The sequence below is a fragment of the Dama dama genome, chromosome 19 (assembly GCF_033118175.1).
Source record: "Dama dama isolate Ldn47 chromosome 19, ASM3311817v1, whole genome shotgun sequence".
NCBI lineage: Eukaryota > Metazoa > Chordata > Mammalia > Artiodactyla > Cervidae > Dama > Dama dama.
In genome coordinates this window covers 54,294,283-54,306,341 of record NC_083699.1, presented here as the reverse complement: position 1 = coordinate 54,306,341, position 12,059 = coordinate 54,294,283, and the positions used below count along the sequence as shown (strand labels likewise).

Below are 12,059 nucleotides of genomic sequence, written 5' to 3'. Positions count from 1 at the left end.
ATGTATACCCAGAAGTAGGAAGCCCCACCCAGTTTGATCAATTCTAAAACTTTAAAGTCATGTCCTCCTTCCTCCCCACCACAGTCAGTCCCAAGCCCAAAGGGCTTAGAGAAGAAAAGGGGACATGGATGCCTCTCTCTTTCCTCGCCTTCCTCTGCCGGGGTTCCCTGTCTGTCTCCAGTGTTGCCCTAGACCACCCTTACCAGGGGAACCCTGAAGGAGAAGAGTCAGTTTCTCTCCTGAAGGTTCTCCTCATCCTTCCTGGTCACACCAGAGGGGTGCAGGCTGTGTCGCGCCCCCCCTCCCCTCCTGCTGCTCTCTACACTCCTCCTATCACTCTCCAATAGGACAGATCTGAAGGCCAGGGAGGTTGCCCAGCACACTGCCGACTCAGAAGCAGCTGCCGCTGACACCTTCATGTGGTCCCCCTCACTCTCAGCCAGTAGACCCCCTCACTCAGCTTGTTGTGAAGCAGAGCACCGCCTTCCTCCCCTTTCAGGAAGGAAGGGGAAACCCGTAGAACTTAGGATTCTCGTGATTTCTCCTTCAAACTGCTGATTTCCTGCAGAGGGAAGTGGGGAAGGGAGGTCTCCTAGAGCTGTTCAGCTGCCTCCCATTAAGTCCTCAGGGATTTGTCCTTCCAGTCTCCTTAGAATGTGGTAGTGCAAGTATGTGCATGTGGGGAAGGGGGTCACGGCAGAGGAAGAGGGTGGTGACTTAGAATTTTTTGTTTTCTAGTCGCACTTCAGCTGCAATTGGAGACAAGAGCGAGCATCTCTTTAAGAGCCTGTTCTATTTGCTCTGCAAATTCTCACTCTTCACAGCAGGCACAATTCAGAATGAGGTCAGACTTTCATATTCCTTTTTCTCAAAACCTCCTCTCCAAACTTGACTCTCAGTTGACAGCTTTGCTTCCTATTTCTCTGAGAAAATAGAAGCAGTTGGAAGAGAACAACTGTCACACCCATCACCTCTGCCTCCGCCCACCCACACCTGGGTTCTGCCTTCTTTCCCGACCTGTGAATGTTGGTGTGTGTGTTTGTGTGTGTGTGTGAGAGAGAGAGGGAGAGAGAGAGAAAGAGAGAGGAGGAAGAACCAGAATGAACAGAGGAAAGAGATAACAGACTTAATTATATGCATAATGTTAGAATAAATTGAGAAGATGACCTGAACCACAGTATGAACTTCTCATGCTAATCAAGTTAATATATGTGTCCTGGAAAACAGAAAAGATCATGAGTAACGTTACAGGGATTAATGGTATTTTTTGACCTGCTAAATGATGGCACTTCACTTGCTTTTTTACCTGATGGCTAGATGTTATCTAGAAGTCTTGGCAATATGTACTTTTTAATCTGCAAAATTAGCATTGGTCTCCATCTCTGGGCTTCTTCAACCACCATTCTCCATTTCCTCTTCAGTCTCCACCCCTGCAGGGCAAGTTAATGTGTATCTTTGTAAAACAGCCAGAGCTCCTGGGAGTGTGATTTCAGTCAGTCATCTCCATGGATCACCTCCTCAAGGGATGGGGTCAAATTAAGGACCAGGGGTCATCCAGACACCATAGAGGGGGCAGTCTTGCCATCATTTTCTCATCCTTGGGGTTTGGGTTTGAGGAAACTGACACCTATGGAGTTGGTGCGAGCTTCCTTTGGGGAAGGAAAGACAAGAGCAGGAAGAAAGTTGCTAAGTGATGAGATGGAGCTGGGGCTTAAACCCAGGTCTGCTTGTCTTCAGTCCTACTACACCCTAATTGTTTGCTATAATTAGAAAGTGTTTCCCTAATCAAAGCCAGAATGAAACCCAGGAGTGAGATGTTGGTGGCAGCATCTGATGCCCTGTCTTCACCTTCCAGCTGTGAGGTGACGTCAAAAGGGAAGTGAGTAGTGGGTTTGAGATGCACATTGTGCTTTTGTACCTCTTAATTTAAAAAAAAATTCATACGCATGTAGAACTATTAAAAACCACACTTGAAAAAATTGTGACCTCGTTTTGTAGTCATAATCAGGTGAGGCCCAGAATTAATTAAATTTATTAATTAAAATAATAAAATGTATTTTATATTAGTATGTTAGTTTATATTCCCCCCACTTCCAACCCCACCCCTAAACTGAAGGCCTGGGATCCTGAAGGAAGATGAGGAAGCTGGGAGTCTGAGTTGGGAACAGGCAGGCAGAAAAGGCTGGAAGGGATTTCGTGGATTCCAGGGGTTAAAGCCTATAATTTCCTCTCTTTCTCTCTTCCCTTCCACCCCCCATCTCTTCCTCCCCTCTCTTTCTCTCAAAACAAGCGTTTAATGAGCACCTTCTATGTGCCCGGCAATGTCTAGGTAGCAAGCACACAGCAGGGAGCCTGAGCAATGAGCGCTGGATATTGAACCCGGCATCCTCCATCTCTCATTTGCCTCCCCATGTTCCCAGATCCTAGGCAAGTAAAACCATCCAATTCCATTCTAGGATGGGGGGCCTCCATGTGGTCTCAAGATCAGGCCCCTTCCCACTGCCCTTCTCTAAATGAGCAACCCCTGCAGAGTACCATCCCTCCCCACCCCCTCCCCTTAGCAAATACTGAGCACTGGCTGAGGGGCAGGCGCTGTGCCAGGTGCTTGGGGACACCTCAATGAACAAAAGAGACCATAATTTTGCCCTCTGAAGGCTGATATTCTCCCTGGGGGAGACAGACCATATACACTGATTATAAGCTGGTCCCCACCTGTGTCTCCTGTAGAAAAATCTCTATCCTCACCTTCTAAAACATGTCAGTTCACTTTCCAGGGGTACCCCGCTTTCTTGGCGCCCTGAAACAATACTTCCTCGGCCACTGGTCTCTGTGAGCATTTGTTTCCTCACTGGTCACATGGAGACGGCCTTGGTAAGAACTCACAGAAGACTGGCATGAGAACTGCAGAGTCCTGGGCACAGCCCCAGAAATTCTCAGTCAGCGTGTCTGGATTGGGCCCAGCAGTCTGCCCTCGGTCCCCTGGGTGATTCTGAGCAACTGTACATGGAGAGCACTGGACCAGATGATGAGTGTGAAGGGAGGGTGCTCTCTGCATGTCAGCTGTGCTGATGCTGCACGGGGAGCACTGTGCTGGAGTCATTGGAACCTCTGACCTGGTGAGCCAGCTCTGATCGTGCTGGGGTGTCCACGAGAGTGCCGTCCTCCGTCTCCTGCTCTGGGGAACCGGACTGATTCATGGTCCCAATTGCTGCCCTTCTGAATCTCCTCTCGTCTTTGTGCAGAGACCGTCCCCAGCTAGTGACTGAGCCAGGCGGCGCTGCTAACACAGCTCCTTCTCGTAAGAGACGGGCTGCTAATTTAGCCTGAGACTTCAGCTGAGGCTTCCCCATGGCTTTGGCCAGGACATTCTAGGAACCGGTGGTATTCCAGGACTTCCTGTGCAGCCCTCTTTCTTCACAGATGCCAGCCCTCCATCACCTGCAGGGTCTCAAGGTCCTTGCTGCCATCTTCTAGTCTTCACAAGTGTTAGTCCCGATAAATCTCTCACACAGCTAGTCCCACCCTGGCTTCTTTTCTCTGAGGACCTGGAGCTCTACACCTGGCTGGGTCTCTGACACCAGTAGTGCCCTGTCTGCTGCCACTCTCCTTCCTGATGGTTGCAGCGCCCGAGCAGTGGGATCACACACACGAGGGGAGGCGAAGGCTGGCCCCTCCAAAATAATTTTATCCCCGTCTTGGGTGGCCCTGGCACAGACTGTTGGTGCAGAGGTTCAGGGCATGGCCTCTGGTGCTAGCTTGTCCTGCTTCAAACCCCAACTCTGCATGAGCTCGAGCAGGGTATAAGCCCTCTGTGCCCTGAAGCTGTAGATAGTAGTCCCTTCACAGAACTGTGGTCCAGAACATTCCATGCTGCCCTGTTGGTGGGTTCTCAGCCTCACAGCAGCGTGCTGCAATTCCACGAGTGCTGGGCAAGTACCGTGCCTCCCCCTTTCCCTGAGCTGTCCGGAGCGAGCACTCTGTGGTTTCTGCTGCTCCTTTGAATGAAGAGGCCAAGCGGTACACTGGAAACACCCTGGTTGCAGGCCAGCTCTGCCACTTCCAGCAGCACCGTCTCCTCTCCATAGGTCGTTTTCGTTCTCTATTTCTTGGTTCCTTTATCTGTGAATTCAAGAAGCTGAACATCCCTTCTTAGAGGTTGGACTTATTTGTAGCCTCAAGATTCTATTAAGGATAGTACTCTCAAGAGGCCAGTTTCATCTTCTTTCATTCTTCCTGGTAAATGTACACTAAACACATATTGTTGACTCAGCTCTATGCTGGGCACTGGGGACTGAAAAATGAAAACAGAGGGTCTTTGCCCTCAAGCTGTTCAGAGTCCTTCTAGGGGAATAAACATATCCACAGATGACTCCAGGACAATGAGGGTTTGTGATTGCTTAGAGATGAAAGACTTCTGCCTTGGGTTTTACTAACATTTTATAATGGGAAGTGGGAGAGGTGCAGGAAATTGTTTCCTGATGATGTTTGGTTCAGAGAGGAAGGACAATGTGTTTCAATGTCCCCTGCCTTAAAAAAAAAAAAAAAAAAAAAACTATTTTCATTGAGAAGAAACAGAAAAACTGGGTAAGTTAAACAAAGAGGGAGAGTTTTCTTTTACAGGTCATGAGGCCGGTTAATGATTAGTGAGACCCAAGTGGGTGTTTGGTGAGAGGCTGGGTTATGCAATCTCTTCGTCATTAGGGATCAGTTCTACCCCAGCTCTGAGACTTCCAGCTCAGTGATGCCCCCAGACTTCTGGGAGAGATGCTTCTGGTTGTGGGGTCTCCTTTTGTGGCTCAGTGTTGGAAGTACAGGTAAGTTGGGGGCCGTTTCTTGGGTGAAACTTCTTTCAGTCAATAATTCTGTTTTTTTCACACCATCTATTTATGCAGCACTAACCTTTGGAAGGTCCCCTGTAAGTCCTCTCCTGAGATGAATTTAAAAGAGGGAGAAAAAACCTTTAATCATAAGGGGAATTATGGCACTTCCTTAAGTCATAAAAACTAAACTTCTAGCTGTTTTACTCATTTTTCTAAAATCTACATTATTCCTTTTCACCTTGCACAAGACAAGAAGAGTTTAAGGAAATAAATGCAAAATTAACTCCAAAATATGATTCATTTTCACACTATACATAGTCACTGTTCCAAGATGTATTTAATTTTAAAATCAAAATTTTCCAAACTAACAACAGTTTTGTCATTGAGGTTGTTAGAGGTTTTTTCTAATCTTGCTGACCCAACTCAAGTTCAGGTTTGTCATCCCTCCTGGTATGACTATAATAATTAATCTGTTAAGTCACAGATGACCTGCGACCTTTAGCACAATTTCCCTCCGATGTGAAAACCCCACCCACCACTCTCTCTTGCTTAATATAGCAAATCTAAACTCTCCTATGGTGTAGACAGTCCGGGAAGAGTGAAGATCCCCTTCACTGACTAGCAGTGGCATCACCCTTAGAAAGCTCCCTTTCCCCTGCCCCCAACAGCCGACTGCTTTTCTGTCACCTCCACAAGACATTTATTTAATTCTCATTCCCCAGCTTTACAACATGTCTGTGCATTCTGCCTGCAGTTTCTCATACTACCTTCTCTGCTCTTCACATCTTCCAGGAAAGCTTCCATAATTGATACCACCCTTGCAGTACTGCTTACCCCTTCCCTGACTCAATGGGTGATGTTGAAAAGGTCTACTTAGTTTTGAGTGTGTATGTGTATGTGTGTTAATCACTCAGTCGTTTCTGACTCTTTGCAACCCTATGGACTGTAGCCTGCCAGGGCTGTCTATGGGATTCTCCAAGCAAGAATACAGTTCCTTCTCCAGGGGATCTTCCCGACCCAGAGATAGAACCCAGATCCCCTGCATTGCAGGCGCGTTCTTCACCATCTGAGCCACCAGGGAAGCCAGTTTTATGTGTGCTTTTTTCCTAACTCAGTCATGTATTTGTGTGTGTGAGTGTGTGTGTGTGTGTGTGTGTGTGTGTATAAAGTGATCATATATATTGTATTGTGAAGTGACTGTTTATATACTATACACTAGATCTAAAAGGATATATGTCTTATACATTTTTGATGAATGTGAAAAAAACTGCCTTGTAAGGAAGTTATAACTGTTGATTAGTATGTGGGCATGTTTGTTTCCCCCTCTCTCCACCAACACTTTGTATTAATGTTATCAAATTTTTTCATATTGTCAATCTCATTGGAAAAGAGTATTACATTATTGTCTTAATTTTTATTTTTATTTTTTTTCTTAATTTTTATTTCTTATTACAATTTGTGTCTCTGGTGTCTTGTTTAAGCAATCTTCTTATAATCTTTCATATTTACTTCTAAACTCTATGGATTTAAATGAAGATCACCAGGGGCAAATCTTTTGGTCATGGGGTATTTTTTTCCTATTCCCATGGGGTATTTTTTAATATGATGTTGAATTTTATTTGCCAACATTTATTTTAATTTTTGCATATATTTATTATTTTGTATAATTGTTCATAAAGGAAAATTATCTATCATTTTCTTTTCTTTTATTGCCCTTCTTTGGTCTTGATGGTGCTGCTACTAAGTTGCTTCAGTCATGTCTGACTCTTTGCAACCCTATAGACTGTAACCCACCAGGCTCCTCTCTCCATGGGATTTTCCAGGCAAGAATACTGGAGTGGGTTGCCATTTCCTTTTCCAAGATGATTATAACTGCAGGAAATAAGTTTGTTCTATGAAACAGTTTTATATTGGGTTGGCCAAAAAGTTCTTTCAGGTTTTTCTATTCTAGACTACAGAAAAATCCAAATGAACTTTTGGCAAACCAAATATAAGATAAAGGTTATTTATGATTTATAGGTTTGATGGAGTTTTCAAATAAAACCATCCGGCTCTAGCACATTTTATGGTGAGAGAAGACTCTTGATTACCAATTCAATTTTTTTGTTGTTCTAATAGGTTTGTTAAGATTTTTATTTCTTTCTGGTTCAGTTTCAGGAAATTATATTTTTCATTGCTGTTAAGTTTTCCAATGCATTTGTCTGGGAATTTTTAAGAATATCTGTTATACATAATGTTCTGCAGTTTCACTATCACCTGTCTAGTATAGATGCATTTATTTTTTATCTTGCTCATTACCCTGAGTATAACTTTTGATTAGAGAAATCATATCTTTTTTTAGTTACAGAAAATTATTTGCAACACAGCTTCTTTTCCCATCCTCTTCACTTAGAGAACAGCCACTAGATAAATGTTGGAGCTTCTCCATGTGTTGCCTGTACTTTTTAACTGCACTTTCATATTAAAAAGCTTCTTTTACTTCTTCTGTACTAGACAGTAGTGTACTGATTATATTTTTATTTCAATGACCTTTTCACTTCCAATTTCTAATTAGTTTTTTTTTACTGTATATTTTATCACTTATGCCTGTTTTATTTAATAATTTCTTATGCTCTGTCTTTATGTTTATCCTTGTATATAATCTCAGCTTACTAACTTTAAACCTTTGTCAACAATTTTTTAAACTTTATTTCACCTGGAATGAATCAATGATTCACTCATTGACAATCTTTGTAAATGTTTGATTTCTTTATATATTTGTTTGCAAGCTTTTTTAAAAATAAATTTGTTATTGAAGTACAACATATATACAGAAAAGTACACAGAATTAATACACATATGAATGAGTTTTTAGAGTGATCATCCAGATCAAGAAAGAAAACATCACCAGTTTCTTAAAACCCATTCCCCATATCCCATCTTAATCACAACTGCACCAAAAGTAACTATTACCTTGACTTCTAACACAATAGATTAGGTTCATTTTAATTTTCAGTCTCTCTTCGTCTCTGTGTCTTCCTTCTTGAGCTCTCATCTTTGCCCTCTCTCCTTCAGAGAGTCGGGGTTGTTTCAGCTTCTGTTAGTGAGGCTTTGTCTTTCCATCACATCTTCCTCAATAAAGCCGTTGCCCCAGTAGAAAGTTTCTGTGTGTGTTGTTTTTAGTTTCCTTTCTCGAGCTGGGGAGTCCTTCTCTCCATTGCTGGCTACAGATGGGTCTTCCCGACACCTGACAGAGCACTTTGGACCCCTCAAACCCCACAAACCTGAATTCTAACAAACATTGCCTTCTCCCAGACCTGAAACCCAAAACCATTTTGCAGTTCTGTTCTTGTTCATGGAGGTATTATTTTTACATTTGAGATTGTTGATGTCTGTTTCTCTCTGTCCTTTTGGGTATTCATCTGTGGCTACACTTTGGTTGAAGTGGTGCATGCAGCAAGAGGGTATCTGAGCATGATTCATGGGGCCACGCTCCATAGTCTTGAATGATGGACAGTTTCATTCTTCAAAACAAAATTATTTTTATTTATTTATTTCACTGTGCTGAGTCTCAGTTGTGGCATGTGAACTCTTAATTGTGACATGTGGGATATAGTTCCCACACCAGGGATTGAACCCAGCCCCCTGCATTGGGAGTGTGGAGTCTTAGCCACTGGACCACCAGGGAAGTCCCTGGACAGTTTCATTCTATCACCTGCAAATATTGGCAATTTTTCACCCCTTTTTCAAACATCATAACTTTTATCCTATTTTATTATCTTGTTTTACTAGCTAGGACTAGAACTCCCAGTCCAATATTAAATAGAAGCACTGATAGCTTACATTTTCATGTTCCCAGTTCCAAATGGAATGTTTCCAATATCTCACCAGTGAGTATAATCGTTGCTATAGGCTTTTGGTAGATAGCCTTTCTTTCTTATGTTAAGGAGTATTGGGTACTGAATTTTATCATTTTCCCCCCTACGTCTATTGAGTTGAGCATATGTTTTTTTTTTCTTTAATGTGTTTACATGTGAATTACATTAATATATTTTCTAATGTTAAGCCATCTTTTCATTTCTTAGACTAAACCCTGCTTGGCCATGATGTATTTTTAGTTCTTGTTACCCTTGAAGGATTTGATATTTTATCTAGGGTTTTTATGTCTATGTATAATAGTGAAACTGGCCTTTAGTTTTCCTTTCTCCTTCTTTATTTGTCCAGTTTTGACATTTTGGCTATTTTCATAGAATGATGGATTCTATGGAATGAATTCTTTCTCTCCTTTTCTATTCTCTAAAATAGTAAGGTAGGAATTGACCTGTTGGTAGAATTTCTATGTGAAATCTGTCCTGATATAGTTTTTTGAGGAATAGATTTAAAACTACTGTTTCAGTTCCTTTATGCTACAGCTTTAGATTTGATTTTCTGTTTTTTTCTTTCTTGACTAAGTTTTAGTAAGCTATTTTTCTAGGAAATTATCAATTTAGGAAAACATCTGTATTTTTAAACTGTTGGATGGGTATAAATATGCTTCTTTGTGGTTTAAAAAATTTTATTGTGTTTACATCCCCTTTTAATTCTCTGTATTGTTTATTTGTGACTTCCCTCTTTTTACTCTTTCTTACAGAGAGTCCTGTGGATGGAGGAGCCTGGTGGGCTGCTGTCTATGGGGTCGCACAGAGTCAGACATGACTGAAGCAACTTAGCATGCATGCATACTTTGGAGAAGGAAATGGCAACCCACTCCAATATTCTTGCCTGGAGAATCCCAGGGACAGAGGAGCCTGGTGGGCTGCTGTCTGTGGGGTCGCACGGAGTAGGACACAACTGAAGCGACTTAGCAGCAGCAGCATCAAAAGTACATCTTATATTTTTTAAGTACATCTAGTTTATTATCCTGTTCAAAGAGCTACTTTTTGGTATTTATTGTGTGTGGCAAGTACTATTCTAGGCAGTAGAGTGAACAAAATGGATAAAATCCCTTCCTTCTTTGAACATATCTTCTAATGTGGGAAAATTAATAAGCAATACATTTAATAATAAACTGGTAAATAAAAACTTGATTAGGTGATAATTGCTATAAAAATAAATCAGGATAAAGAAGATTCAGAGAATGGAGGTGAGGCACTTAGTTTGTGTGTTGTATTCAGTCATGTCTGACTCTTTGTGACCCCATGGACTGCAGCCCACCAAGCTCCTCTGTACGTGGGATTTTTCAGTCAAGAATACTGGAGTGGGTTGCAATTTCCTCCTCCAAGGGATCTTTCTGACCCAGGGCTTGAACTTGCATCTCCTGTGTCTCCTGTATGTAGACAGATTCTCTACCAGCTGAGCCATTGGTTTCAGGCACACAGGCAGATGGCAATTTAAATGGGGGTTAGAGGAAAGGAGATGACATTTGACAAGCAAAGACTTAAAGCAGAAGTGGAAATTAGCCATGTGGATGTCTGGAGAAAGACATGCCAAGCAGAAGGAATGCCCAGCACACAGAACCTCCAACAGGAACCTATCTAGAATGAGGAAGAGATAGGAGGACAGTGGCTGGAACAGAGGAAGCAATAGAGGGGCAGGAGAAGGCTCCTCAAGAGGATGGTCTAGATATTTAGGGCTTTCTTCTACTGTTAGGACTTTGGATTTTATTCTGAGTGAAATGCCTTGGTGGCTTTTGCACAGAGATGTGACATGATTTGATTTACTTTTCTAGCTACTATGCTATAAATAGGCTGAAGAGGATAAAGGCAGAAAAAGCATTGCAGGCCACATAATTTTGAGATATGATGGTGGTTTAGACCAAAGTGGTACCAGTATAGGTAGTGAGAATGGTTTAATTCTGAATATTTTGTTCTGAGGATTTACTTACCATTTGTCTGGGGGTGGGAGAAAGCAAAGTGTCAAAGGTCTCTCCAGGAAGGTGGACCTGAGCAACTGCATGGGCTGAATTGCTCCTGATGACATTCATATTCATTGTTTTCTTTAATTTTAATTACTTCCTTTGTATTTATTTCCCTACATTTTACTTGGAATTGCTGTGGTATTCTTCCTCAAGTTTCTGACTTACAAGATTAACTTACATGATTTGTATCTTTCCCCATTTCCCCCTCATATTTGCATTTAAGGTTATATTAATAGCTATCAGCCTAGTACTGTTTTAGCTACTTTAACTCAAGTTTTGATATTGTATTGGTTTTATTGTCATTTGTTTTTAATATTCTTTAATTTCTACTGTGATTATTCAACTCATTCATTACTTAAAAGGGAATTAAACTTAAAAAATCTCTAAATGTATCTTTAAATAATTTTGTTATTGATTTCTAATTTTTATTATTGCTTATTTAGATAACATTGTCTGGAATATATTGATTCTATGATGCTTGTTGGGCCTTGCTCTGTGACAAACTATGTTTACTACATGACCAATAGAGCAATGTAGTCATGTATGTGGTTCAGGTCTCCTGTTCAGGTAGAGGCTTTTCATCTTTTCTTCCAAAAGTTGGGGGAGGCAGATGAGGTGGTCAAGTCATGACAAGTCTATCTTGGGTCATGGGAGCACGCACAAGTTGCCACAGGCTGAAGAGCCTGGGGGCCTGCACTGTCAGAGTGGGCTTCATTGCAGGAGTGTCTGAGATCTGGCTGGTGAGAAGGGAGATGCAAGGGGACTCGGGAACCAGGCCTGGGGCTCAGATGCAGAGGTGAGGAAACCACTGTTGGCATGCTGTAAGGGTGGGGCGCCCACATTCTGCCCACAGTACTATGGCCCAGTGCACTGCAGATCCACAGGCCTTCTGTACATGCTCCCCAGTTACCTCTGAAGGCAGAGAACTGTTCCAGAAACCTGAGAGAGCTGTATTCCTTGTGAAGAGGGCTGTGCAAATCAGTTTGCAATCTAGACCTGTCTTCTGATGCTGCAAATGGCTTTGTCCTGTGGTAGGAATGCGAGGTCGCTGCTAACAGCACCAGGATTGGGGCCCTGTGGGCACTCAGTGTATGCACTGCAGCTCCTGCCAGTCTCTTTCTGTAAGACAGCTGGGTGTTAGAGGCCCCCATCTTTATCACAAGCATGACAGGGGGCTGTTGGGTCTTAAAGATAGGCCAGATTTTCAGCTCCCTGGGATGCAGGAGTTACAGTATGCTGCCATTTCAGTTCAGTACTGTAGAAGGCCCTTCAGTGACCTTGACTATAAAATATCCTATTTAAAGGTATCTGTTGGAAGGCACTATCGAATACATATAGCTCATTAAGTGCCTTCTCTATCATCG

The 12,059-nt window shown here is 42.4% G+C and overlaps 1 protein-coding gene across 2 annotated transcripts in view; it reads left to right on the top strand.

Moving 5' to 3' along the window:
* Positions 1-114: 114 nt before the first annotated feature.
* Positions 115-12,059, top strand: part of PLA1A (phospholipase A1 member A) — a 31,215-nt gene continuing 19,270 nt past the window's right edge. Inside the window, exon 1 of one of the 2 annotated variants that reach the window (XM_061167088.1) lies at positions 115-4,814. In XM_061167088.1, the coding sequence (XP_061023071.1) occupies positions 4,742-4,814 (73 nt within the window). In that variant the 5' untranslated portion in view covers positions 115-4,741. Of the gene's footprint in view, positions 9,661-12,059 lie in introns of both variants that reach the window. The other variant, XM_061167087.1, reaches the window with a different exon arrangement.